A 27,284-nucleotide genomic window follows, 5' to 3' on the forward strand; every position below is an offset into this window, starting at 1 on the left:
GCTGATACGGGGTTAAAAATAATGATCATATCCCATAATAAAAAATAATAAGCAACATCACAATGGAAAAGCTAGTGAAAATGGCTTTGTACAGTGAAAAACAGGTAGTGAAATAAGCACTTTGTAATAGCAAAAGTTAATACATCCCTTGTAGAGTGATGGATGAGTGTATACAGTAAGTGCCTTATTAAAAATCTTTGGAAAAGAACAAAGGATATTCTCAATTGCACTGATGCAGATTACGAAGTCCTGAGCCAAATTTAGGATTTACAGTTTTAATGATTTGCCAGAACGTCATAAACAATACATATTCACAATTTGTAGTTTAATGTTTCAGGCTCTGCTATGGTATAAAAACTAGGAAATGCGTCACCTATTGAGACCAGAGTAAGGCATGTGTTGTGTAAGCTGCAGATGTGTTAAGGATGGGGAGTAATAAGGATTTCACCAGTGGAGGTCCTGTCCTTCAGATAAGATTAAAGACTAATGTTCATCTGCTCTGAGGATACTTAAGCTATCTGAGCACTTGTTAGAAAACAGCGGTGCTGTTCAGTTCTTTACCCAGGCCAAGTTCTCAGGCGGCTTTTCTGTCCCAGTCTGAGCATGTGTTCTTGAAAGGTTCTGTTGTTTTAAAGTCTTTAATCCATTAACATTGGGCTTTGCAGCTGACTAAAAGTACAGGTGTTCTGAATTGCTGCTGTTTTGTCCATCTAATGAAAGCAAGCTGTGGGATTTTCAGAAATGGGTAAAGTCAGAAAAAAGCATCTTTTGGCACTTGCTTAAAATCACTATTATCCTTTATAGACAATTTTTATACAATACAAAGAAAAGCTTCATATGATGTATTCAAGAAACTGGAACAATACCAGTAAAGTATATTTATTTTAAAGAAAGATTTCAAAGGTTAAATAAAAGCTAAAGATTTTTTACCAAGACCTTGTATTGAATCTTTAGTAAGTGCAAAAAGTGAAACAATGTTCTTTGTTCTTGTCTAGAATCTAGTCTAATATCTACTCAGCATTTGTATAATATGTGGGAATTTTTGTGTATCCCATAGACTGAAGTCTGTAACAGGTTTACAGGGAAACATTTGTACTGTTCAGGTTAGTTTGTACAGGCATTTCAATGTTAATATTACATTTTTTAGGCCCTTAAGATACTGTATGACTACAAATAGCATAATACATTGTATAGATGTTGGAAGCATCTAGTGTCCCCAAATGATGTTCACATTATGTGATGTCTTGCATAGTTTAGTTAGAGTTTATTTATACTGTAGTTGTGTCCCTACCTGTTGTATTATAATTTTATGAACAAATACATTTAAAACATAAAGGATAGAATCTAGAACTGATGCACAATATACTCTGGAATTAAAACAGAAATCTTTTAGATATTTATGCTACATGCTACATGTTTCAAAACCCATCAAAGTGAATTATTTTATCTAATGTTTTTCAGGTTTTGCACCAATCAGTGGGATGTGTAGTAAATACCGCAGCTGTACCATCAATGAGGATACTGGACTTGGGCTGGCCTTCACTATTGCACATGAATCAGGACATAAGTAATTCATATTTTAATTTCCCTAATAATATTTGCAGAAAAGGAAACACAAATCATTCAATACTTCATAGAAGCTTGAAGGAAATACTGTAAATTTTTTTGCAGAACAGTTACACTGTATTTTTTTGGGTTAAAGCATCTCACAAAGGCTATTTGTTGGCAGAGACTCTGTGGTGATAAGGGTTTAATATTTTGTGAACAAGTTGTTGAATCCCCTTGAAGAAAGATTCCATTTAGTAGTTTATATCATCTGGTATTTTCCTCTAATTTCGTCTTTATAAAATTTATGAATTTTCTTTAGCACAGTTCACTACACTGTTGTGACTCTTAAGCTGGTTAGTCCCCTTTCTGACTAGAATAAAGATAGCTAAAAATTGAGAATATTATTGCTAGTAAGCATAGTTGTAGAACTTTAGACAGGATATACTGTATTACACATGTGGCTGTGTTCATTCTTAAATCATGCGAACCACTATTTTTGCACAAAGACAGAGGCCTCTCAGCTAATTGTGTGACTTGGCAATGTAATGTTGTGCACTCAAACTGATTTAGTTTTGTGGTAGCAAAAGGGTGAATGCTTATGAAATCAACATACAGTACATGGGGTTTTGCTTTTTCTTTACGGTTTTTGTTATGTTATTTGATTAAACAAATTGACTTAAAAATGTTTAGATACCATTTGCATTTCAACAAAATGTACCAACAAAATGGTACATCATTGGAAGGGAGCAAATAATTTCTCAAGGCACCGTGTGTATCTGTGCTGTGGTTGTATCTACAGTATGTATTTATATCATGATCTCTTTAGACTTCAATAGCTCCTTCCTACAGATGCCATTGCTCTTACAATCCCTCTGCCTTTCTCCTGCATTTTGCACTTTTAAATACAATATACAGTATACTATATTGAAAACTCTTGGAAATATGCAATTGTTCCACTGCAGTTCGTTTTACACTCTGTTCAATATAGTCACCTCCGAGATCCAATTTTCCCTGTTAAGAAAGATACAGTCCTAAAAAACAGCAGATCAATCATGAGCAAGCCTGTGTTCTGTCACAGGACTTCCTAGTAAATCACATTTTAGAGAGAAGCAATGATAGCCAATGTAATAGGATACGAGTAAGAAATTAAAAACAAGCAAAATCTATGCACCTCAGTATGTAACATCATAATACCTTGTATTTTACAGTTTTGGGATGATTCATGATGGTGAAGGAAATGTGTGCAAGAAATCTGAAGGTAACATCATGTCCCCAACATTGGCTGGGCACAATGGAATCTTCTCCTGGTCTGACTGCAGTCGACAATATCTCAATAGATTTCTAAGGTACTTCACTTCTTTCTGTTTTTCAAACTCTGTACCAGTTTTGTGAATACCCATTGTTGACCATGTTTTAAAACATACAGTTTTATTGGTCATTTATCCAAGAAACATTCTCTTGCACAAGTGTGTAAACAACTCAATTATTCAGGCAAAGTACCAAGTGTTGTTTAAAATTGGTGATTGCATTTTTTTTAATTCTCCCTTGCTGATGGAGTTTGTAATGACCACAATGCAGTGAAGTATTTTCTTTTGTTTCTTCCAAGAACTCAAAGGCTGTCATATGTATCATGCTTTACTCCTCCAATAGATAACAGTGGCACTCTGTATTGCTGACTTACTGTATAGGAAAATTATAGAAAAAAATTTAATTGAAGGAAACTGAGAGTGCCTTCTGTAGATTAATTATTTACAGCATGTAGACGTAGCAAAAGCCAAGCCCAAATATTATTTGGTCACAAACCTGTCCCTTTGGTTAACTCAGTAAAGGTCCAGACATTAGACTCATCTTTAAAAGCAGATAATATGCAGTACAGTTTTATATAGGTGGCACTGGGGAACATTCAGCTGTCATGCTTTCTATACTTCTCCAGTTTGTCTTGTATTACAGCCAGTGTCTGAATGACTGTCTGTGTAATAAGATAGGCTTCCTAAACCACTAAATTTACCAATGTGTTATATTAACTGTGAAGTATCCTATCGCTAGCTTGTGGCGACACATTAATTCCTCAAGTAAGTTATTAATGGGCCATGACTTCATAGTAATTACCCTTCCCAGATTCTTCTTATTTACTAGTTTATGTTATGATACCATATTTGTGGTTTTAAATAGGGTCCCGTTTGCCAAGTTTTTTGCTTTATCTGCTTTATTGCCTATACAGTATGTCTTATTGCCTATATTAATGTATATACTGTATTATTTATTAAATATACCTGTATATGATAATAAATATATGATCGTAGAGTAGAGGTTAGGATGAATATTGTAATGAGGCTCCACAAAAATAAAAATCATAATCATGTCAATGTTTTGTTACTTCTGTTTAGGGTGGAAAACATGGGTTAAGATGATTTATCCATAAACTACAGTACTTCAAAAGTATTTTGTTTCGTAATTCTAGCTGTCTGTACTACTTTTTAAGTTATTTAAGATAAGTATATGCTGTGTATATTCTCAAACTACTTTTGAAAATCATTCACAAAGCTCAAAGACAGCTGTGTCATGTTTAATAATATTTAGTACAACATAAAACGATTGTTCAATACACTTGTACCTGTTCACTCTGCATAAACTGAGCTTTTTTGGAATATAAAAGTTATAAAAGGAAAACAAAAATTAAAGTTAAAACAACAGTGTATTACTCATAACTAATATAGTAGTAAAATAAATAAGTAAAATAAAACTGAACTACTGTGCATTCTCAAGTAATTATTTCTTGGAGTTAACTAATCTAAAGCAGTAAAAGTAATGGAGCAGTTGATTTTTCTACTTCTGTAATGTGAATCAGGCTATTATAATCTTTTGCAACAATAATGGAATCCTGTATTAATCAAAAGGACTTTTAAATTAATCAAAAAAAAATTCCTGTGGAAACTATGTGTCTCCAGGCATGAATAATAAAAGTTCTATGGAGTTGGGTAGCTTGGAAATTAATAGAATACACAATAGATTAAAGCCCAATTGTATTCATTTAGCATTTGCACTTTAAACAGAATGCAAACTCTAATATTGGATTTTTTTGCCTAAGGATAGCCAACAATGGTGTCTCAATTACAAATACTGTGTAGAATATGTTTATTTCCAATATTCATTTGGAAGTTGCAACATATGCACTTTCCAGATTGCAATGGGTTGTTTTCCCTAATCATATTCAGTGCAGGTTAATTATTTTTTTCTGGTGCTTCTGTCAAACTAAATCAAATTTAAGTTAATTCCATCATTTAATGTGGCTTTTATGGAACGTGTTTATGATGTTAAATCACTTTGCCTTTAATTAAAATGTTGTGCACAGTATTTCAGCATAAAATGAAATTGCACAGCCCAAAATTAGCAATTAGTCTTTCTTTTCAAAAATCCAAATTATTTGCAGACAGCAGAGCAAGCTTTATAATACTGCAAGCAGGATTCAAAATGTGGTTGTCTAATGACTAGGCAGACATGCTGTCTGTGTAACTAAGGCTCCATTAAAACACATAATTTGCTTAATAGACCTTTTTATTCAGGACAAACACAGTGTTTTCAAACGTATTGGAATATCATGTTGGATATCGTATTAGAATAAAATCAAAACTTCAACCCATTGATTTCAAGTGACTGTAAGTATTTGGTCACGTTCACTTTCATTGTTAATTTCACTGAATAAAAATATCATAGAAGTATTTTCTTCTACAAATGCAGACAAAATGTTTCTGTAAACGTCATAATTCATTCTGCTGCCATCATTACCTATAAAATCAGTACAGGCAAGAAAGTCAGTTCCACAAGTAGCTTCCACAATGCTATACAGATAAAGTAGTATTGTTTAGAGTACTGTATCTGTAGTTCCTTTTCTTCACTTTACATTAACCCTTTACTCACTTTGTTAAAGGTTTATCTCAGGTTTATCTGTCCATAAAATGTTTGTGTTATATTTGTACTTCCATGCAAATCCTGAAGCATGTTAATGGTAATGTCATGTAGAAGAAAAATAGTTCCATATTTATTGGGCAGCACTTCACCGTGCAGCATGACAATGACCCAATGCATATGACCAATTCAAAACAAGATGTTCATCAGGAGAAAAAGTGTAATCTTAGACTGGCCAAGTCAATTTTTAGATTTAAATCCTGAGCATGCATTTTACATACCAAAGAAGTTGGAACACCCCAAGAATAGGCAAGAACTCAAAGTGGCTGAAGCAAAGGCTTGGCAAAGTGTCTCGAATGATTACACAGAGAGTTTGGTGAGCTCAGTGGGTTGTAGACTTCATGCAGTTATTACCTCAAATGGGATGTGCAGCCAAATACTGACTTTTACACTCTGAAATGTCCTTAAAGTGAATGTGCCCCAATACATATGGTCACTTGAAATCACTGGGTTGAACTCTCAGATTGTTTTTCTTGTAATATGACTTACAAGAGTTTACTATATAAACTTATGTATGGAATTAATCAAAAATAAAACAAAATGTATTTTTATATTGTGTCTGTATTAATTTGTCATTTGTATTAATCTAATGCTCAGAAATTCAAATTGCTTGATTGTAAAGCAAAAATAACAATTTTATTTTGCTTTCCCAATAATTAGTGAACACAGTATTTGGTCTTACATATTACTTAGCTATTAGGGAATTCATTACAAAGTGCATTCAAGTAACGATAGTTTAAATTCATTTGAAATGATGTATACTTGTCTACCTTTTGAATCTCTCCAACCTGTATTTCATTTTTAGTTATTTCCCTTTTATCTTTAAATATCTTTAAACTATACATTTCAATCCAGAATTCACTTAAACTCTTAATGTTAAATTTGAGACTCAATTCTGAGACAAATGGCTTAGAAGCAGATTTGGCCATTTCTTCCATATTGTTTTATAAGAGGTTTTTAACACTGATTAAAAGCAACACTGATTAAAAGTAAAGCTTTTAGATTATTGTTTTATGCAAACATTTTCTACTCTTTGAATATTCCTAAAAGAGACCTCAATAAAGGACTACATAAGAACATGCTGTAGTCTGTAGTCTCAGACCTTGGATACTATTCCTCAGTAACCGATTTCTACAAGTGGATACCAGATGCGCTTTCATATTGTGAACGTAGATGTATTTTCAGGATAATTGAAACCAGACTGGATGTATGAAACTATAAATCATTACAGTCTTCCTGTAGTATGTAGCAAAATTAATACTGCCAGGGCATCTCATAAATAAACTTAACAAAAAAAGAAGGCGATGTACAGAAAAATGATGGTACAATCAACTTTGTGATTGCTTAAATTGCTATTATACATGAATAAGGAAATAATCTAAATTAATCATGGATTTTTTTTTATTAATTTTGATTCTACACTTTTTAGGTACTTTTCTCCACTTAGAGTTAAAGTTATTTACTGGTCAGTTAAGTAAATAAGAGTTTACATTGCCGTTACAAACCAGTAGTAGTGGAAGAACATACAATAGCATCTGAATATTCCTCCTTTCTAAATACACGAGGAGTCTGCATGGGAGCTGAATTGCATTTTAAATCCAAATGGTTCTATGGATAGTAATGACATATAATATGTATGCAGAAACAATCACTTTATTTAAGATACAATGAAAAAAGAATTTAAAGATCAGGATTTCAGAGTCACTGTGATGAACATTTTTCCTGTTGTTTCAGCTCTGCCCAGGCCACCTGTCTTGCAGATGAGCCAAAATCGGTGAAGGAGTATAAGTATCCAGAGAAGCTGCCAGGAGAGCTGTATGATGCTGACACACAGTGCAAGTGGCAGTTTGGAGAGAAAGCCAAGCTCTGCAAATTGGAGTTCAAAAAGGCAAGTAGACAACCATGAGTCTAACAAATCTGTTAGAGGTGCTAGGAGGCCTTGTGATTTGAACAAATTATTGACGGTTCTAATTAAATGCCAGGGGAGCACAAGGAATAAGTTCAAATATGAAAGATGTCTTTCAATGCCATCTAAATGAAAATGATCATTCTCGGGGAATTATTTGTTGATTGGCTGTAATTTAGCCATAGTAATTTCTGAAATTGTATTGTATTAAGGTCTGATGAATCGACTACTTTTTGGTTTCCTTTCTTGGCTGAATTTCCCACTTGCAACCTGTCTCCTCTCTTTTGTGTGAGGGCTTTCATACCTAGTTTCTTAGGAGAGCAGAATTCAAATCAGAGTTCAGTTGGACCCCCAAAATGGTTTGATTTGACAGGTATAAAACCAAAAAGGTTGTCTTAGCTCAATTGAGAGGGAGCTGATGGTGCTGATCTCCCTTGGAGTCAAGCAGTTTGAAAGCAATTGGACTAGAGTTCTTGGCAAAAAAAACCTGTCTACCTGTTGAATTTCTGCTTATGTCTTTTTCACCTTTAAATACTGTAGCTAGTATGCGCTGACAACAAAAATCAAAAGTTTTAATCTCTTAAATTTAACAAAAAATACAAACAAATCTAAAAAGTACAAATAAATCATTAGGTTGAAGTGTACAATAAGGATAGAAATAGAAAATAAAAACAGATTTCAAGCCAAAAATTATGGATGAACATTTTGTACTGAAACAGCTAGTGGTTCTTGCATATGAATAATCCAGGATGTGTAATCAATCTTTCTTTTATGCACTTTTGCTGCACCTTTTTTTAGAGACAAAAGAGGCATTTTCTAGGATGGAAGAACTGCTATTAAAGGAGCTGCTAACAACTTCAACTTTAAAAAGGATAGTCCCACAAAAAAAGTAGTTTCAAAAACTAATATCATATTTTGTTTAGTTACATGTTTGTGCTTGTAGTATTTTATTTCTCCTGAGATGGCTGATAATGTAGAGAATGTTTGCTATTTATGCTATTCTATAAGTACTGTCCTAAACACTGGAAAATTACTATAGAATTGCAGAAGGCCTTTGGGGTAACTATACCAAATAGAAATTGAATACTTGCCAATGGGAAACTCAGCTGGAACAGTTTCCATTGCCCACATCTAAGTTGTTTTAAACAATGGAGAATTACTGTATCTTTATTACATAATAAATAAGAAGAAGGCTCATGATTCTTAATTCTTGATTCTTAGTGTCTTATTTCTTGATTCTTAGTGCAAGTGAGGGAAAAAATGATTCCCTACAATCACATTCAATAAATAATTAATTATAAATTAAAAAAGTTCTTTAGGTGTTTTATTGCTCTTTAAAATCAAATCATGTTGAGTAGATTTTCCCCTTTTCTTTCTTGTTGCACCCTGAGTTATCTCATCCCATCAACTCACTCAAGAATGTTACATCTTTGCTCAAACTCTATTGGTATTTAGCAGTACTGTTAGTTAAAAGGAGAAAATTAGGAGCAGTGTATAATTTTTTTCTCTTCACGACTTAGCATTAAGTAAGTTTCATTAAGTTCTGAGCCAGTGTGGTTACATGCTTGAGTTGACAGGTAATAACCCTTATGTGTGTTCTGTGTGTTTCACTACTTCTGATTATATAATGATTGCTTAAGATTTTTCTTTAAACAAATTACATTGGGAATTTTGTTTTGGAAGAGCTTAAGAAGCAACCCACAACACTTTGAAGCAGATTTGTGATTGCGTGTGTAATGCTGATTAATGTCCCTAATTCAGTTCCTCATTTAAGAAATGTCATGTTGAAGAGTCAGTTTTGCAGGAATAATCAGTGAGCATGACAAAAACATAAAGTCATGATCAAGTAGGTTAAAAGAGATTAAAGAAAATTATATTAACTCATCTTTGTAAAGCTTAATGTGATTATTAAACCAGTCCTTCTCCTCATTTTTTTAGTAACAGATATGTGATACTAGGTTTTAGACAGACTCATAACCTTTAGTATAGTTGGGTCGTCTAGGTGTCTGACTGCTAATTTTAAACTTGATTTCCTCTCACACTCATAAGTTTAGACCTTTAAGTATAACTATGACTAAACTTAGAACTCTTCATGGACTTCAGTTTGTACTTGTCTTGTTCAGTTTACAAGATTATATCTTGTTACATTAGTACAAGTAGAGGTTGATTGTACAGTAAGTTGAAAAGCAGAAAAAAAAAGCCTCAATACTTAAAAATGCTTCATAGCTGAAACATTATTTTGTTCTTTCCATTTAGCAGTGTAGATTTGACCTGTACATATTCCTTTGAAGCCTACATGCTGAAACAGCTCTCAACTCAAACCTCACATTAAATTGCCCAATGTATCTAGCTGTGCTCAAATGTAACTTGTACATTACCAAATCTACACATTCCTTTTTATCTGTCCTGAAGTTCAGAATAAACAGCATATTCCTTTCCTCCACCTTCAAGAAAAAAGCTTACATATGAAAGAGAAGACTGTAAGGAGGCACTGGTGTGTTACTCAACAAGCTTAACTTAATTTTAGTGACAGTAAATGGTAATAGAGCCAAGACTGTCCAGTGACAAGATGGGCATGCTGTCAATGTAGCTATAAATACAAGAGCTCAATCAGCTGCCAATGCAGAAATGGCCTTCAGAACCAAAAATTAATTAAGGCAGCTCACAGTGAAGACAGTTACTGAACTGTAAAATTTGCAATGTATTAATTCCAGTTTGCACTGAGTAGTGTAAGAATTCTTATATTGCAGCACAATACACTATCAATACATCTAACCACATTTGACCATATTGTAATTTAATAAAGACAAAAATATGTTAAACTAAGCTAAGTGCATTTTACTCACATTTCGTTAACTATGGGTACAGAAAATCATTGTATGTAATCAGATAGACACAATTCCACAATATGTGTGAGGTCAATGTAGTTGTAAGTGTCCTGCCATTCAAGATTTACCAGACGAAGTCAAGGACTCTGTTCAAGGCACCTATACAGAATCTAGCTGTGTATTTCATTGTGTCACGCCCCACACTCTCCCTCGCAAACGACGTTACATTCCCGGAACCTCTGCTTCCCAATCTCATCCCTGATTGAACCCAGCACATTCTCACATGCATCAGATTCCTCAAATTCTCACTCCCTAACCAATCATCCAATCACACCCCTTTCCTTTCAGTATTTAAACCCCCTTCGCACACCTTCCCACGCTCACTATTGAGAAGCCTATCTTAGTATTCTCCAGTGCGTGTTTCCTAACCTTTTTGACTGATCTCCTGTTACGAATCTTCTGCTTCTGCCTCTTGACCTCGCCTTCTGGATTTTGCCTTTGAATTGTTTGACTATCTCTTGTTACCGGACCCTTTGCCTCCCTTATCGACCCTGCCTTTGGATTTTGTCTTTTGGATTGTCCCTTTGCTACTCTGTGTCCTGTGGGATTCCGGTCACGCATAAGGATCCTCCTATTCCACGTATTGGTTCCCTGACAGAATAGTGAGCCTTATTAAAATGGATCCAGCGGACCAGAGTCAACTTTCTATTCTCCTTGAACACTCCCGGAATCTGGACCTGCTAACTACTGCAGTCCAGCAACTAGCTGACCACTTTGCACTTCCGCCGTCTCCCCCACCTGCAGCTCCTGCCCCTGCACCCCCGCTTCAAACACAAACTAATCTTCTACCCCCTCCCCTCCCGGAAAAATTTGATGGCGACTCCTCCAGTTGTCAGGGCTTTGTGACTCAATGTCAGATGGCTTTCCACATCCGTCCAGACTGCTTCCCCACCGATGGAGAAAGAATTGCTTTTATGGTATCTTGCCTCTCTGGACGAGCTCTGGAATGGGCTGGACATCTCCTCTCTCGAAACGCTCCTGAGACTGCTAACTTCCACCTTTTTCAGACAGCTCTACAATCTGCCTTTGGGCAGTTGCACTCTCGCCACCTCATGGTTGCACGCCTCACTTCCCTTACTCAAGGATCTCGCTCTTTTCAGGACTACTCTTCCGAATTCCGTTTTCTGGCTGCTCAACTCGCTTGGGATCACAATGCCCTGATTCACTACTTCCGCCTTGGATTATCTGATGAACTCAAGGATCACGTTGTGCACCTGCCCCTGGACTTCCCATCACTTGACTCCTTCATTTCTCGAGTTTTTGAACTAGAGCTCAGGCTGCAACAGCGAAGGTCGGACAATCGGACCCCTCCCACACCCTCCCAACTGCCTTCCTTCCATAGACTGACCTCCGAGGAAAGAGATTGCCGACGTCGTGAGGGGCGTTGCCTTTACTGCGGTTCCCCTGATCACCTCCGAGCTGCCTGCCCCAGTCGCCCTCCTTGCTCCTATCCACCTGCTGTTATGGCCAGTGTCACTTCTTCCTCTCCCAGATCTGGACTCTTTCTCCCAGCCACCCTGTCATGGACTACTGGACAGACCTCTCTCTCTGCTTTTGTTGATTCGGGCTCCGAAGAGAACTTCCTGGACTCTGGACTTGCTTCGTCCTGGAATATTCCCCGGTTGCCAGTCACCCAGCCCATTCGGCTCCTCACTCTTGATGGCTCCCCCCTCTCCCCTGGTCTGGTGAAGTGGCAGACCCCTCCCCTCACTCTTCGCATCGGCGCCACCCACCAGGAGGTCATTCGGTTCTTTCTCATTCAATCCCCTTCTCACCCATTGGTTCTTGGTTTCCCGTGGTTACGGATTCACAACCCACACATCTCCTGGTCACAAGGGGAACTCACAGCCTGGGGTTCCCATTGCCTTTCGCATTGTTGTCAGCTTCCTCAGAAAGTTTCCGTCTCCTGCATATCTCAAGATAACCTCCCCAATATCCCTTCCCAGTACTCGGATCTACACCTAGCCTTCAGTAAACAGAAGGCCCTATCCCTCCCGCCTCATCGCCCATCTGACTGTCCTATAGACCTAATTCCAGGGGTCCTACCCCCTAAGGGCCATGTCTATTCACTCTCCAACGAAGAGACTCAGGCTATGGAAGATTATATCCAGGAGTCCTTGGAATCTGGTTTCATCCGCCCCTCTTCCTCACCTGCCTGCGCCGGTTTCTTCTTTGTTAAAAAGAAAGACGGCTCTCTCAGACCCTGCATTGATTATCGCGGTCTGAATAACATAACTATCAAGAACAGTTATCCCCTCCCTCTGATTTCATCGGCTTTGGAATCACTCCGGGGCGCCACTATTTTTTCTAAACTGGATCTCCGCGGTGCGTATAATTTGATCCGCATTCGGGAGGGTGACGAATGGAAGACGGCATTCATTACTACCCACGGTCATTATGAATACCAAGTAATGCCGTTTGGACTGATTAATGCTCCTGCTGTCTTTCAGGGGTTCATGAATGACATCTTTAGGGATATCTTGCACAAATATGTCCTGGTATACCTGGATGATATTCTGATCTCTTCCCAAAGTCCCCAGGAACATGTCTCTCATGTGCGTGAGGTTCTTCATCGTTTGATTCAGAACAAACTCTACGCCAAATTGGAAAAGTGTACTTTCCATGTTACCAGAATCCACTTCCTTGGCTACATCCTCTCACCCCTGGGCATTGAAATTGACCCTGCCAAGACTGAATCCATACAAAACTGGCCAACCCCCCAGAATTTAAAACAAATTCAACGTTTCCTAGGATTTTCCAATTTTTACCGCCGTTTTATTAGGAATTTCAGCTCTGTCGTCTCCCCCATTACAGCCCTGACCCGAAAAGGTCATGATCAAGGGAAATGGACTCCTGAGGCGGACCAAGCTTTCCTTCATCTCAAGAGACTGTTCACCACAGCCCCCCTCCTCCGTCACCCAGACCCCAACCTTCCATTCATTCTTGAGGTGGATGCCTCAGCCAACAGAGTCGGTGCCATATTATCTCAACGTCATGGAGAGAAGGGTATCCTCCACCCCTGCGCCTTTTTCTCCAAAAAATTGTCCCGGGCCGAGACTAATTATGATGTTGGAGACCGAGAACTACTGGCTATCAAGCTCGCCCTGGAGGAATGGAGACACTGGTTGGAGGGGGCCCTACACCCTTTTACTATTCTTACAGATCATAAGAATCTCTCTTACCTACAAACTGCCAAACGTTTGAATCCACGCCAGGCCCGCTGGTCACTTTTCTTTTCTAGGTTCCATTTTTTTATTACTTATACACCGGGATCCAAGAACATAAAGGCTGACGCCCTATCTCGCCTCCATGATCCTCCTGGCTTTTTGGACCCTCCTGAACCCATTATACCCCCTGAGAGAATTGTGGCTGCTATTAGATGGGACCTGGAGAACCAAATCAAACGTGCACTTCACAACCAAACCGTTCCCCCTCAGTGTCCTCCAGACAGACTCTTTGTTCCGGATACCTTACGCTCCACTGTTCTTCGCTGGGGTCATGACTCACTATTTGCAGGTCACCCCGGTGTCAAACGTTCCTTGGAATTCATCTCTAGACATTTCTGGTGGCCTTCTATGAGGACTGATGTTACTGGGTTCGTGCAGGCCTGTCCCATCTGTGCCATGTCCAAATCCTCCCGTCTCAAGAAGCCCGGTTTACTCCAACCACTCCCAACCCCTAGAAGACCTTGGTCCCACATCTCAGTGGATTTTCTTACAGATCTTCCTGAGAGTCAAGGCAAAACTACCATTATGGTCGTGGTAGATAGATTCTCGAAGTCAGCTCATTTCATTCCTCTTCCTGCCCTCCCATCTGCTCAAGACATGGCTGACCTCTTCATTCTTCATGTCTTCAGACTTCACGGCATTCCTGAGGATATCGTATCAGATCGAGGACCTCAATTCATTTCAAGATTCTGGAGAACTTTTTGCAAATCTCTCGGGACTTCCACATCTCTCACGTCTGGCTATCATCCTGAATCCAATGGACTGACGGAAAGAACCAACCAGGACCTTCTTACTTACCTTCGATCTTACGTCTCTGCTTCTCAAGATGACTGGGTCTCTCTCCTCCCCTGGGCTGAGTATGCTCATAACTCTCTCTCTTCCTCCACCACTGGGATGTCTCCCTTCTATTGCTCCCTGGGATACCAACCCTCTCTTCTCCCGGACTCTATCCCTGATTCGGATATTCCCTGCCTCCAGACGCGCCTCACTTTCCTCAAGAGGATTTGGAGACAAGCCAGATCCGCCCTCCTGAAGACCTCCTTGCGGCAGAAGACCACCGCTGACCGTCATCGACGACCTGTGCCCAGACTACGACGAGGACAGTTTGTCTGGCTGTCTACTAAAAACTTGCCCCTTAGACAGCCTTCACATAAGTTGGGACCCCGTTTTATTGGACCTTTTCGCATCCTCTCCCAGCTCACCCCTGTAACCTATCGTCTTGCTCTTCCTCCAACTCTCAGGGTGCACCCCTCCTTCCACGTCTCTCTCCTGAAACCCTACCACAGATCCCCCCTCTCCCGGCCTCGGCCACCTCCACCCCCACCACGACTCATTGATGGTCTGCCTTCCTACACGGTCAATAAGATCTTGGATGCCCGCTGGCTCCGAGGTCGCCAACAATTTCTAGTCGACTGGGAGGGCTATGGTCCTGAGGAACGTTCCTGGGTCTGGGAGAAAGATATTTTGGATCGCAGCCTCATTGATGACTTTGTTCGTACTCGCTCTCTGAGGTCGTCAGGAGCCGACCCTAAAGGGGGGGGTACTGTCACGCCCCACACTCTCCCTCGCAAACGACGTTACATTCCCGGAACCTCTGCTTCCCAATCTCATCCCTGATTGAACCCAGCACATTCTCACATGCATCAGATTCCTCAAATTCTCACTCCCTAACCAATCATCCAATCACACCCCTTTCCTTTCAGTATTTAAACCCCCTTCGCACACCTTCCCACGCTCACCATTGAGAAGCCTATCTTAGTATTCTCCAGTGCGTGTTTCCTAACCTTTTTGACTGATCTCCTGTTACGAATCTTCTGCTTCTGCCTCTTGACCTCGCCTTCTGGATTTTGCCTTTGAATTGTTTGACTATCTCTTGTTACCGGACCCTTTGCCTCCCTTATCGACCCTGCCTTTGGATTTTGTCTTTTGGATTGTCCCTTTGCTACTCTGTGTCCTGTGGGATTCCGGTCACGCATAAGGATCCTCCTATTCCACGTATTGGTTCCCTGACACATTGTAAAAGTCAGAGACAAACGTTTATAACAATAAGATTAAGAAAAAAATGTTGTCACTACTATGGCCCAGAAACTGATTCAATTAGTTTATGTCTTTACAAGGTTGGCCTGAAGAAAGGCAGTTTTTATTGCCACTTAGTTTTAGGCCTGCAGCGGTACTGTAAGTGCATGATGGTCTGTATGATCAGCACATTTATAAGCTTCAGCACAAATACTTTTTGGTGCCATTTCAGACATTTGCTCACAGTAAGACAAAAGTATAACTGGTAGTTGAATTGCTGTTTAAACCATCCATTCGTGCAACCAGTACAGGCAAACACACAAACAGGTACACCAAAAGGCAGAATCAACACCAGGACACTGAAGCTGCAAGGCAAAAGCACTAATGACCATGTTCTCCCACGCTGTTTAATAATTCTATAATGACGTGTTTTAATATACATCCACAGAAGTAATTATGTTTGTTTGTTTGTTTGTTTGTTTGTTTGTTTGTTTGTTTGTTTGTTTGTTTGTTTGTTTGTTTGTTTGTTTGTTTGTTTGTTTGTTTGTTTGTTTGTTTGTTTGTTTGTTTGTTTGTTTGTTTGTTTGTTTTAATTGTGCAGGATATTTGTAAAGCTTTGTGGTGCCATCGGATTGGCAGGAAATGTGAGACCAAGTTCATGCCTGCAGCTGAAGGCACAGCCTGTGGGCCTGAGCTGGTGAGAGGAAATTTTTGGACATCCTGAAGATAAACTTAATTTCAAGCTCTTGTTTGTTCTTATAGTCATTTATTTTGCTTTTGGTTAAAGGAATGATTAAAAGCTCTAATTATACTGATTGTACTATAGTGTACTTCTCAGTACAATGGAGAGGATCATGTACTGTACATCATAAAGATCATTGAGATCTATATGTCTGTATTATTATTACTATTATAATATATATTAATGTTACTGCCTTTTCATTACACTAGACAGAATGTTTTATATACAATAGATAGCAAAATATGATTGTAATATACTGCAAATTTCTATGTGTTCTGTCTGTGGTTTTTTGCTGTTTGCATTTTTATTACCAAAACTAGAACTATAGGAAAACAGCTACTGAAAATGCTTTTTAATTTTAAATGAAAGGAAAGAACAAAGTGAACTAAAGTATTCCATTGTTACACCTGGTTAAGTTTTCAGAAATCAGCTTTCTTTCCACGTTTGGGTCTCAAAATGCAAGATGACTGTTTGACGCAATGTTTGATATCTGACTCCTAGCTTAATCCTTCCTGACCCCAGTTCAACCCAAAGTGCTTAAGTAATGACATACCCTTACAGAAATTACCAACAACCTGTTTTCAGGCAAAGTAAATTAAGTACAGTAGTACAACATGCACTTAATTATATTATAGCATGTTCTGCTATAACATGATATTTGCTTTTTAAGGAAATTTCACAATACAGAAATGTTTTATAAAAAACTGTTTAGAGTGCTAATAACATTCATTAAGTGAATAAACAACGAAAAATAAAAACAATGCCTTAACATGATGTAGCCATATGTGTTTGTCTTGTTAAGAAAGAGAACATATACTGTATGGCAGTGGAGGATTAAGAAGTGGAAAATAACATTCTGTTTATTATGTGTAAAGGTCACAACAAAAGTATTTTAACCATCTCATTATCTGATTGTTTACATCTGTATAACAGGATGTTAAAGAAAATTATTTGCCAAAAATCATTTTTTATCAATTACTGTACATACTAGAAAAATAGAATTTTATATAACGTTAAAAGGTGGAGAGGAGAATCATCAGAAAGACACTCAGCATTTCCGGAAATATTATAAATAATAATAAAATACAACAGTTTTGCCTTAAATGAAAAAGACTTTAAAGTATTAATTATATTCTGTCTACTTCCTTGTAGTTTTCCTTGTGTAGTCAGCCCAGTTAGTAGAACATTAATGTATACTGTGCTGAATTTTTCAGTGTTATGATGTTATGTATAAGAGTCCAGTTTAAATCATGTAAGATACTATTTTATTTTTAGTGGTGTCGCCGTGGCCAGTGTGTGAAGTATGGAGATGAAGGCCCCCAGCCTGTGCATGGTCTTTGGTCAGACTGGTCACCTTGGTCTGGGTGCTCTAGAAGCTGTGGAATAGGAGTCACCTATCGGGAGAGACAGTGCACAAATCCAAGGTAACACCTTTCTTCCAGCAAGCAATGGGCACAGGCAAGACGCACACTGGACAGGAGGCCAGTCTATTGCAGGGCACACATGACACAAACATGCACACACTCACACCAGAGCCACTTTTCCCAGAAACTAATACTGGTATGGCTCTAGACTGTGGGAGGAGGTCCATGAAACCCATAGACACTCCATGTAGATACTGTAGCAGTCCAGGTCTGGAATTAAACCCAGGATCCCAGTGCTTCAAGGCACCAATGCACCACCACTCCGTCTCATGACATTATATGCAATTTTACTTTTATAATGGCAAACCTTTTTAAATATTGTTCATATGATATTTGAAGTACAAAACTTTAAACTAAATGTGATGGCTAAATGTGACTGACTGACGTTGTTTTGTTTTTTTTAACATGGACTTTGAGACACCTAAGATGCTTTCTTATGCATCAAATTCAAAATAGAATACAATATTTTGGTTTTGCTGTTGTTCATTGTATTCCTGGCCTGTGATGCCAAGATCTTGTCAAACATCACATTAAATTAGTTACAAATGGAACCCAGCAGGAGGTTAATTTGTGTCTTATTAGAGGGATTGAAATTGGCCTTGCAAGGGATTTAGAGCTCGAGTGCCTCAGGATACACACCTGCAGAAGTTTCTTCCTACCCAACAATTAACTGTGAAAGCACAATAGCCATTTGGATGTCAAAAACCTGGGAAACAAGCATTTCCTTTATGTCAGATGTACCATAGATGGTCACTAAATGCCTAGTGATAATAAATAAAGATTGAGCAATGAGTTAAGATATTGATGTTTTTTTCTGAATGCTAAATTAAGCCTAATTCCTGCAACCAAAAACATTTACTTCAGGTTATCCATACCCTTTGCATAAATTATATTTGTTAACTGTTGATTGTAATTTCTGTGGTACTTTCTTTCCTTCACTTTTACGGTAGTCCTTACAGAAGCTCCAACAGGAAATCTCAAATCCAAGACATAATGGTTGTTTTATATTGGATAGGCAGTGAACACAAGAGGCCGCTGGGAAATAATAAAATAATTGACACAACTAGAATCTTTGACTGATGAATAGAAACCTTAATTTTCATCTCTGCCTTGTCGTGTGAAGCATCACTATTTCAGACAATTATGAGAGGGCAAGTGTACTTTTTGGATTACAGAGTAAGCGTTGTGATGTTTAATGGGTGACCTGACTCACAACTGATCTTGCAGCATGAGGATCAATATCCTTAAATGGTGAGGACCAACCTGGAACACCACTTCGACATGATTTCGAAAAAACCTTCAGAGCAGTGTTTTTGATTGTTCTTACTCTTTCAACCAGGCCAATGTATGGAGGAAAGTTCTGTGAAGGTTCTTCTCGTGCATACAAGCTTTGCAACACTCACCCCTGCCCTCCAGGTAGTGTTGACTTCCGAGCCCAACAGTGTGCCGAGTACAACAGCCAGCAGTTCAGAGGCTGGTACTACAAGTGGAAACCGTATGCTCGTGTTGAAGGTAGGTCTTCTTTCCTAATGGTGAAATGAAACAAAAGCAAACTGTCACCATAATTAAAAAAACAACTTTAATGTAGAGATTTATTTATGTACAAATTATAGATACTGTATATTGTTATGTCTTTCAAATGGATTAAGGGTTTTTGCTTGAAATGTTTTATTCTAGGAGCATCATCATAGCATAGGACAATAAATTGTTTCAAGCAATGTTTTGTTAACATTTTATTCTTCTAAGATCCTTTGTTACTTTGTATGATATACTAAACAGCATGCTTATTGTTTATTTCTTTTGTTAACCACAGAACATGATATATGCAAACTGTACTGCTATGCAGAGGGATTTGACTTCTTCTTTGCCCTCTCCAGTAAAGTTAAAGATGGAACTTTGTGCTCACAGGACAGTTCCAATGTGTGCATTGATGGAATTTGTGAGGTAAGATATCATATTGTATATAATTGAAATTCAATATTATCCACACTCCATTTGTATTTCATTAGCATCTGTGGAAACTCCCATGTTGTAAAAGATAAGATTTGGGTGTTGGGATGTAATTTTGTTTAGCAAGAATTTTTAAGATGTTTTGGGGTGGAATATACTGTATAGTTTATACCTAAACTATGTAATAAATTAATGCTGTGAATGGTAATAAAAAGTAAGAATTAAGTAATAGTGAAGAACCACATGGTATAGTGCTCTAAAAAGCTCATATAGAGTAATCTATAACTACAGGACTTTACATTTCAGACACAAAATATATAAAAAGCTGTCAGTAAACACTGTATCGAAGTATACACTCTGTTTTATGTCTAGGGGAAATATTAGCAAACGATGGTAAATACATTTCTTCATCTGCTTCTTAACTGTTTTAATTGACTCCAGTTATTTCTGTAAATTTCTAACTTCAATGTAATTTTTTTTTACTAAACCATATAATAAGGCAGTGTATGTTAACTTTATTTGTAAGTGACAATTTCTGCTTAAATGAAGTGTAGACTCATTCCATAGCATGACCGCAGGAGGGAATATATCTGTTTCTGACCTCCAAAAGGTGTTCTTTTAAAGAAAAGTGATTTTTTTGTCATGATACCTTTAATATGATGAATACTGTATATGGCTAATTTTATTTTCCTTTTAGCGAGTTGGATGTGACCAGGTATTGGGTTCTTCTGCAGTTGCAGATGCTTGTGGGATTTGTAAAGGGAATAACTCAACTTGCAAAATCTACAAAGGCCAATACAACAAACAGCACTATACGAATCGTATGTATCCAGGGTTAGATTATGTCTCTTTCTTTGTATTATTCTGCCAATAAGATGTGAATTTGAACTTGGAATTTCAGAACTTTACATAATAAATCCATTTTATGTTTTGGTTACCTTACCTTTACTATTATTTTATTTTTTTTAATTTTAGCAACTTAGTCAGCTTTTCAATATCTACATGGAGAATGTTCTCTGCATCATGTCAGTCAAGAAAAGCAACCTGCAATATTACTCAGTGTTTTTAATATCTATGTTGCTAAGTTCTAGGTTAAAATGAAAGGAGTACTATACTAATTGAACTGTGCTGTTCAGTCTTTACCAGACATCTTCGGAATGATAAATTAATGAAGGGCTGATTTCTTGATAATTACTTTGCAATATCTAATATTATTATGTTTTGACAAATATAACATTAGATAAACTGATGAATTTGCTAACATTTTGTCATGTTTTGTACTTGCTTCAACAGAGTATTACAGTGTTGTAGTTATTCCAGCTGGTGCCCGGAGTATTCGTGTGCATGAGTTAAACAGCTCCAATTCCTACCTAGCAGTTAGAAACTCTAATCGGAAATACTACCTCAATGGACACTGGACTGTTGACTGGCCTGGCAGGCACTCATTTGCCGGCACAATGTTTGATTACAAAAGGCCCTATAATCGCCCGGAGAGCCTCACTGCTACAGGACCCACAAATGAGACATTAGTAATTGAGGTAACTTTTATTTAAATTTAAAAATTTACTGACAATCAAGACAAAACAGAAATATGCCTTTAATTTTTATTTTAACAAGGACTTTAAATGAGAACATAATGTTTGGTTGTATTAGATACTGTATCTCAGAAATGTAACTACAAATTGATTATCCTTTTCAAAAATAATCAATAACAAACTCCATGCAATCATAGTTTCCCAAAGTAGAAATCATTGAAAAGCTGGAAAATGTCAAGTGACCGTTTCCTTTTATACTTCATCATTTTTAATTTTCTTCAGTTTATAATGTAATACATTTCACTCTTTTAATGGTAACCATTTGTAGAAGCAAGATCTGCTTAGTATCGAGGTAATCTTTTATGCATCTTGTGTAATATTAAAATATTACTCAGTCCTTATCACATAACTTGGCTACCTCCAAAAATAATAATAATGGAAACATTTGTAAAAGACACGAGACTCTGCAGAGCTAGCTCAGTAATCAGGAATTTATCAAAAACAGCCCTCTGCTTAACACACATAAAGTTTGCCCTATGTGAAATTTGAATTGCATGAGCTTTGTTCATTTCTCTGAGAAGTCTCTTGATATTAATTAAGGTGATTGAAACTCAAACTTGCATCATCTCCAAATTTAAAGCTACAACCTAATAAAGTTTAGGAAGATTGTTTCTTTTTTACATGTTTTCCCCCAAAGCATGTTTAATATCTGTGTTACACCAACATTTACATGTTGTCTGTAATTTCCTTAAAATTTAGCAAAAAAGACAATGGACATTTAGTAGAGAATATCATTTTTCTCATTTATTCCTTTAGGTTAATACATTTTCTGTTTTTTTTCGTTGTTTGATTTTTTTTAAATTTGCATAATACTAAATTCTTCTTGCATTCCAAACTGCTGTTGATTGTACACAGCTTATGGTGTGTGATCAGCATTTTAACTTGCACTGTTATCACAGTAGAAACCAATATATTCTTAACTGAGGATTTTAGGACAACAATATCCAACCAAAGAAATATTTAACTAAAGTTATTCTATTTCCATTGTCTGTTTTATTGTAATTTACATTCTATCCTCTGTAGTGCAATCATATTATCTGCTACAGATGTTAACAGTAATTAACTTTATGTATATGAAACTGTCAGTTTTTCAGGATACTTTTGATTGCACTTTAGTGATGAAAAAGGTTCCCCCAAAAACAGGATGAGATTTTTTTAATCTCTATGATGTTTTATTTCACATATCCTGTTTTTTAGTAATCTATTAAAGTAAGTAATGAGAGATACTCTAGAGACTACAGTATTTTAAATATTGTGAGTTAAAATAATCAACTTTCAAGTACGTGGTTAACTCGGCTAATATTTCTTGCTATTACATTTGAACCTATTATCTGTTTCGTCGCTCACCAATGTCTACATGAGGAGGAATGCTTGTTTTTGTGAGCTTACACTTCAGAATTACGAAATACAGTATCTGATTTATAGCCTTGAAACATGCTTGAAGACATGTGTTGTGTTTCATTCTTTTCCTGACTAGAAAAATGTCGCCAACACCATTGTGATCACTGATGATATTTAGCAGATCAAGATTCAGGAGGTCTGTATGCAATACATAATAGTGATTAAAAGCTAAGCATGTTTTGGAATTTTGCCAAAATCATTAAATGATGTAATTGATGTATTCATACAAACTAATAACATACTGTAAAAGAACTTAAAACAATGTCTTATGTTGCCAAGCTGAAGGAACTGAACCATTTTAATCCTGCATAGAGAAGACAACAAGTTGACCTGAAACAAGTTTTCAAAATTCTCAAAGGCATTGACACAGCCAACGCACTGGATGTCTTCAGAATCAACAGTGAAACACAAAGCATACTGTATTTAGGACACAAGTGGAAACTACATTAACACCCATTTAAAAATGAAAACAGGAGTATGGAAAGCAACAGGTTGAGGGTGTGTACCACATGCTACCCAAACATGTTGTTTAAATACTCTGACTTCGTTCCAGAAACATATCTATGAGATCTTTAGATCAATAAGCTATTAACTATTAAATGGACTGAATGCCCTCCTCTCTTTGGTAACCATTCTTATGACCTTATATTATCTTTTACACTTTTGCAACAATGTTGTTGTTGTTTTTTTACTTTATTTTGCCTGAGACTGAGTCAGGACTCAGTACTTCTATGCTCTTCATAAATCTTGTGGAATACTGTGACCTCTGACAGGGCATGCATTTCAGAGACCCTCCGCCCCAACAAAGGCTCCCTTTAGACAGTAGAAAATGGCAGAATTTAAAATAGAATATGCTAATTGCAAACTTAGATTTACTGTGTTTGCACCAGAAATAATGAGTCTTACCAATTTTGATAAAATTTCTTCCATTTTATTTAAATGACTGTTTACAATTTATGATTATTTGTTCATCTAACAGTACACTTTCATTTAACAAATGAAGAAGTTATATTATGAATGCAATGGAGTGTAATTTGTGACAATGGAATAGTGCAGTCCACAACAGAGAAAAAGAACCATAGAGTATATGGTTCTCTAAGAAACAGGGAAAAGGAATTCACTACTTTGGGGAATGCAGTTAACTTTGTTGTTTAATGCAAATATCTCAAGCCATATCTTTACATTTGCAAAAAACTGAAGCCTTCAAGTTCTTTAAGTTACACGTAAATGAAATATATTTATGTAACACCTGCAAAAAAGCAAATGTGTTGGTGGTAAATTCTGATGTTAGAGTGATATCATTTTGTTTACAAAGCTGCTGGCAGTTTGAAAATGTCACTTTACTTTTTCAGTGTAACAGAGGTTTATCTAGTATCGGTATCATATCCCCAAGGGTTTATTTAATTAATAATTCAGCTTTTGTATCATGTAAAGAAACACTGTAATTGATGCTGAAAGTACATTTGAAAGAACCTCTTAAATTGAAAAAACTGAATCTTTTCTTTTCCAGATCCTCCTTCAAGGCAGAAATCCTGGTGTACACTGGGAATACACACTTAGAAAACCAGATCTTGACAAGAAGATGGCTGCGAAACACAATTATACCTGGGCCATCATTCGTTCCCAGTGCACAGTATCCTGTGGAGGAGGTAGCCTATTTGACTTAAACATGAAAATACATTTGCAGTTGCTGTTATAGTTCTGCTGATCAAAGATTACAGAAAAAAGTTTTTCTCTGAAAATTGACTATAGTGGGTTTAACCTGCACATCTCATCTGAAAGAAACTCTGCAGATCATCTTCAGAAATAAGACTAAAGCTGAAATGTCAGTACAACTAAACAGGCTGAAATTATAGGTTAAATTCAAGATTTATGGAATGTGTACTCTCTTTTGAACCCTTTGTCAAACCTAAAGAGGCAAGGAGTTGCAAAAAAATTGTAAATGGAAATGATCTGTAATTAGTGTAGTATTCTGTTGTTCATAAGTGTAAAGTGAAAAAGTTCCCATCGTTACCTGTTAAAATAGACTTTGACCTCTTTTTCTTTCTACACAGAAGGCTATAATTAGGGTTCCTTAGGAATATTTTAAGTTGCCTGAGGTAAAACAGCACAGCTTGAACAAAGCTGATTTTGTCAAATGCTTTTGGCCTGCAGGTCATAGACTTCCAGACAACCCAGCTTGTAGACAACACCTTGTAGACCAAACTTTTGCTTAGATAAAGTATTTATTGCTTTTAAAATAATGAAGAAAGTGAGCCATTTCCATCATGTGCTTAGGCACCTTAGGCACATCCAGAATATTTGACCTACTGTATAAATAGAGTGTTTTAGAGGAACAGCACAGAAATATATATATAATATATTCTGAACCCATGTTTTCCTCTCAACCCGCAGAGGAACCCTTATCCTTATGAATCCGGTAGTAGTAGACTTATTCTAACATTCAGAGAAACTTATAACATTATATTATTGTACCTTACAAGGTACAGTATATTTGATCAAACTAGGAATGATAGATGAAGGGACTGGAAGTAAATACTGTACTTACAATCTGGTTTTGGTCACAGGTCTCATGGCCTAGTATGTTTAATATATATTAACTAATAGCTAGTTAGCAAGCTGATAATGTAATGAAGGAACATTTCCTGCTTCTTCTGATCTACTGTATATGTTAGAAAATAGATTCTATTTTTGTTAATTTATTCTACAATGTTACTGTACATGTTTCTTTTGGGGAATTTTCCTGTAGTCAAATTGTAAACATAAATTTTGTAGCTCAGATAAACTGCTCGAAACACTCATTTGAAGGTAAAACTATAATCCAGTATGACATGTATTTATTAACTACTCTTCCATGTGGAGCCTGCATTGATGTTTTTTCTTCATGTTGTCTTTTGTTGTTCTTTGCAGGTCAAATGACCACAAAATCAGCATGTTACAGGGATCTACATATCCAAGTGAACAGCTCCTTCTGCAATTCCAGGTCTCGACCCTTCACAGGACTCGTTTCCTGTAATACTCAAGCCTGCCCCCCCAGGTAAGGAGGTAGTATGTTAAACCGTGTCTACCTATTGAAAAGTGGAACTCTTTGTATTGAACCCTTAGAAACAGATATAATTTCTTTCATGTATTTTAATTGGGGTCCAAGGCATAGCAACATTTCTTGGTTATGGTTTGTATGCATTAAATATTTTATGTGTACCTCTAGATATAGCAAAATAAATAATAGTTTATTAATAGTTTAATATTATAATAGTTTAACCCTCCTCTAAATCCTAAGCCATGAAATACAATTATTATTTTATTATATTACTGTTTGTTTTAGTCAAAATTTGAGTCATTGAATAATCTCAGTTAACATCTGTGCTCTGTCTCTTTAATTTCTCTTGAGCATGGACTTGGAAAAATCAGGCAGCATGCATTTCTGAATATGGAATGTATGATGGAGTGGGTAGTCTGTTACTGAAGACAGATAAAATACTACTTTTGTAGTATTTCAAAACCACATTAAAGACCTAATTAATGCCTCCACAAAGTTATAAAAGAAATAAGAAAATGAATGTCATAAAAAATCAAATTTCTGTTTGTAATTTTAAAAACCTAAATACCATGAGTCTGTAGCATTTTTTTTCTGAACTGAGATTTTAAAGCTGCTTGGATTCAGCAGACATAAGCACTCTAGAGTCTCTCCCATAACCTGTCTGTTTTGAATAGATCTAAATTTTCCTGGCACAAATAATAATTGTATTCATATTATGGGTATTTACAGATTGCTAGGTAGACTGGAAACAATGAAAAAGATACAAGTTAACCATGGAAATTAAACTTGTGACTTTTAATGCAATCAAGGATATTGAATGAGAATAAGCAAGAAGATTAATAAACCTATAGGTTTCTGACTGTCTGAAGACCTCATAAGTGCTGTGTTCTTGGTTCTGCTGTGACATGAGCTAGGGCAGTCCATCAACGGTCCAAGTGCATGAGATGAAATTCTGTATTTATAGATTTATAGAACACTGTAGGTGTTGAATTACTGTTTGAAATTAAGGTCTTCAGATTAACCAAATCCCTCCAGGCACCAAATCTCAGCAGGGCATCAGAATGTACTGGAGTTTTGGTGTCTCTCAAAGCCAGTTATTAAAAAATAATCTCTCTCTATCCCAGTCACCCTGTTTTATAGATTTCCCTGTGTGCAGTAATAAAAGGTGACATGGGGAGATATTAAAGCAAAGTCAAAGTCTTGATTTCTACAGATAAGAACCTCCAACACCATCTTCTACATGTTAGTGCCTATATCACCTGCCCAGCCCTAGTATCCTTGTGTCCCACACATCCTGGATTGGGCACACAATTATTACAGTACATGTTTTGGTAACAAAGGCTTTATCAGGGGTTCTGCAAGGGTTGCTTTTATTGTCTTTACATCCTGCAACACTTCTTCCAGACTGGATCAGTGATGTGATAGTTACGTGACCAACATACATTAGTTTTAGTTCTCTGCAGAAGGATGCAAGAGCCATCTCCCCCCCTTGATAGCACTGACACAGCTGGGTGACTTCTTTTGATCAGGCAGTGAAGGACAGAGTCAGAATCTGACAGAGAAGTCAGATTGTCTTTTTCA

At 36.9% G+C, this 27,284-nt stretch overlaps 1 protein-coding gene across 1 annotated transcript in view; it reads left to right on the forward strand.

The window, feature by feature from the left end:
• The window catches only part of LOC102695281 (A disintegrin and metalloproteinase with thrombospondin motifs 16), an 81,566-nt gene that overhangs the window by 32,082 nt on the left and 22,200 nt on the right, over nt 1-27,284 (forward strand). The window contains exons 8-18 of the mRNA XM_006635930.3: nt 1,462-1,567; nt 2,757-2,894; nt 7,249-7,402; nt 16,153-16,248; nt 17,569-17,717; nt 19,057-19,229; nt 19,531-19,661; nt 20,365-20,488; nt 20,961-21,205; nt 24,174-24,312; nt 25,574-25,700. Of these exons, the coding sequence (XP_006635993.2) occupies nt 1,462-1,567; nt 2,757-2,894; nt 7,249-7,402; nt 16,153-16,248; nt 17,569-17,717; nt 19,057-19,229; nt 19,531-19,661; nt 20,365-20,488; nt 20,961-21,205; nt 24,174-24,312; nt 25,574-25,700 (1,582 nt within the window). The remainder of the gene's footprint in view (nt 1-1,461; nt 1,568-2,756; nt 2,895-7,248; nt 7,403-16,152; nt 16,249-17,568; nt 17,718-19,056; nt 19,230-19,530; nt 19,662-20,364; nt 20,489-20,960; nt 21,206-24,173; nt 24,313-25,573; nt 25,701-27,284) is intronic.

Source organism: Lepisosteus oculatus, chromosome 10 (assembly GCF_040954835.1).
Source record: "Lepisosteus oculatus isolate fLepOcu1 chromosome 10, fLepOcu1.hap2, whole genome shotgun sequence".
Lineage (NCBI taxonomy): Eukaryota > Metazoa > Chordata > Actinopteri > Semionotiformes > Lepisosteidae > Lepisosteus > Lepisosteus oculatus.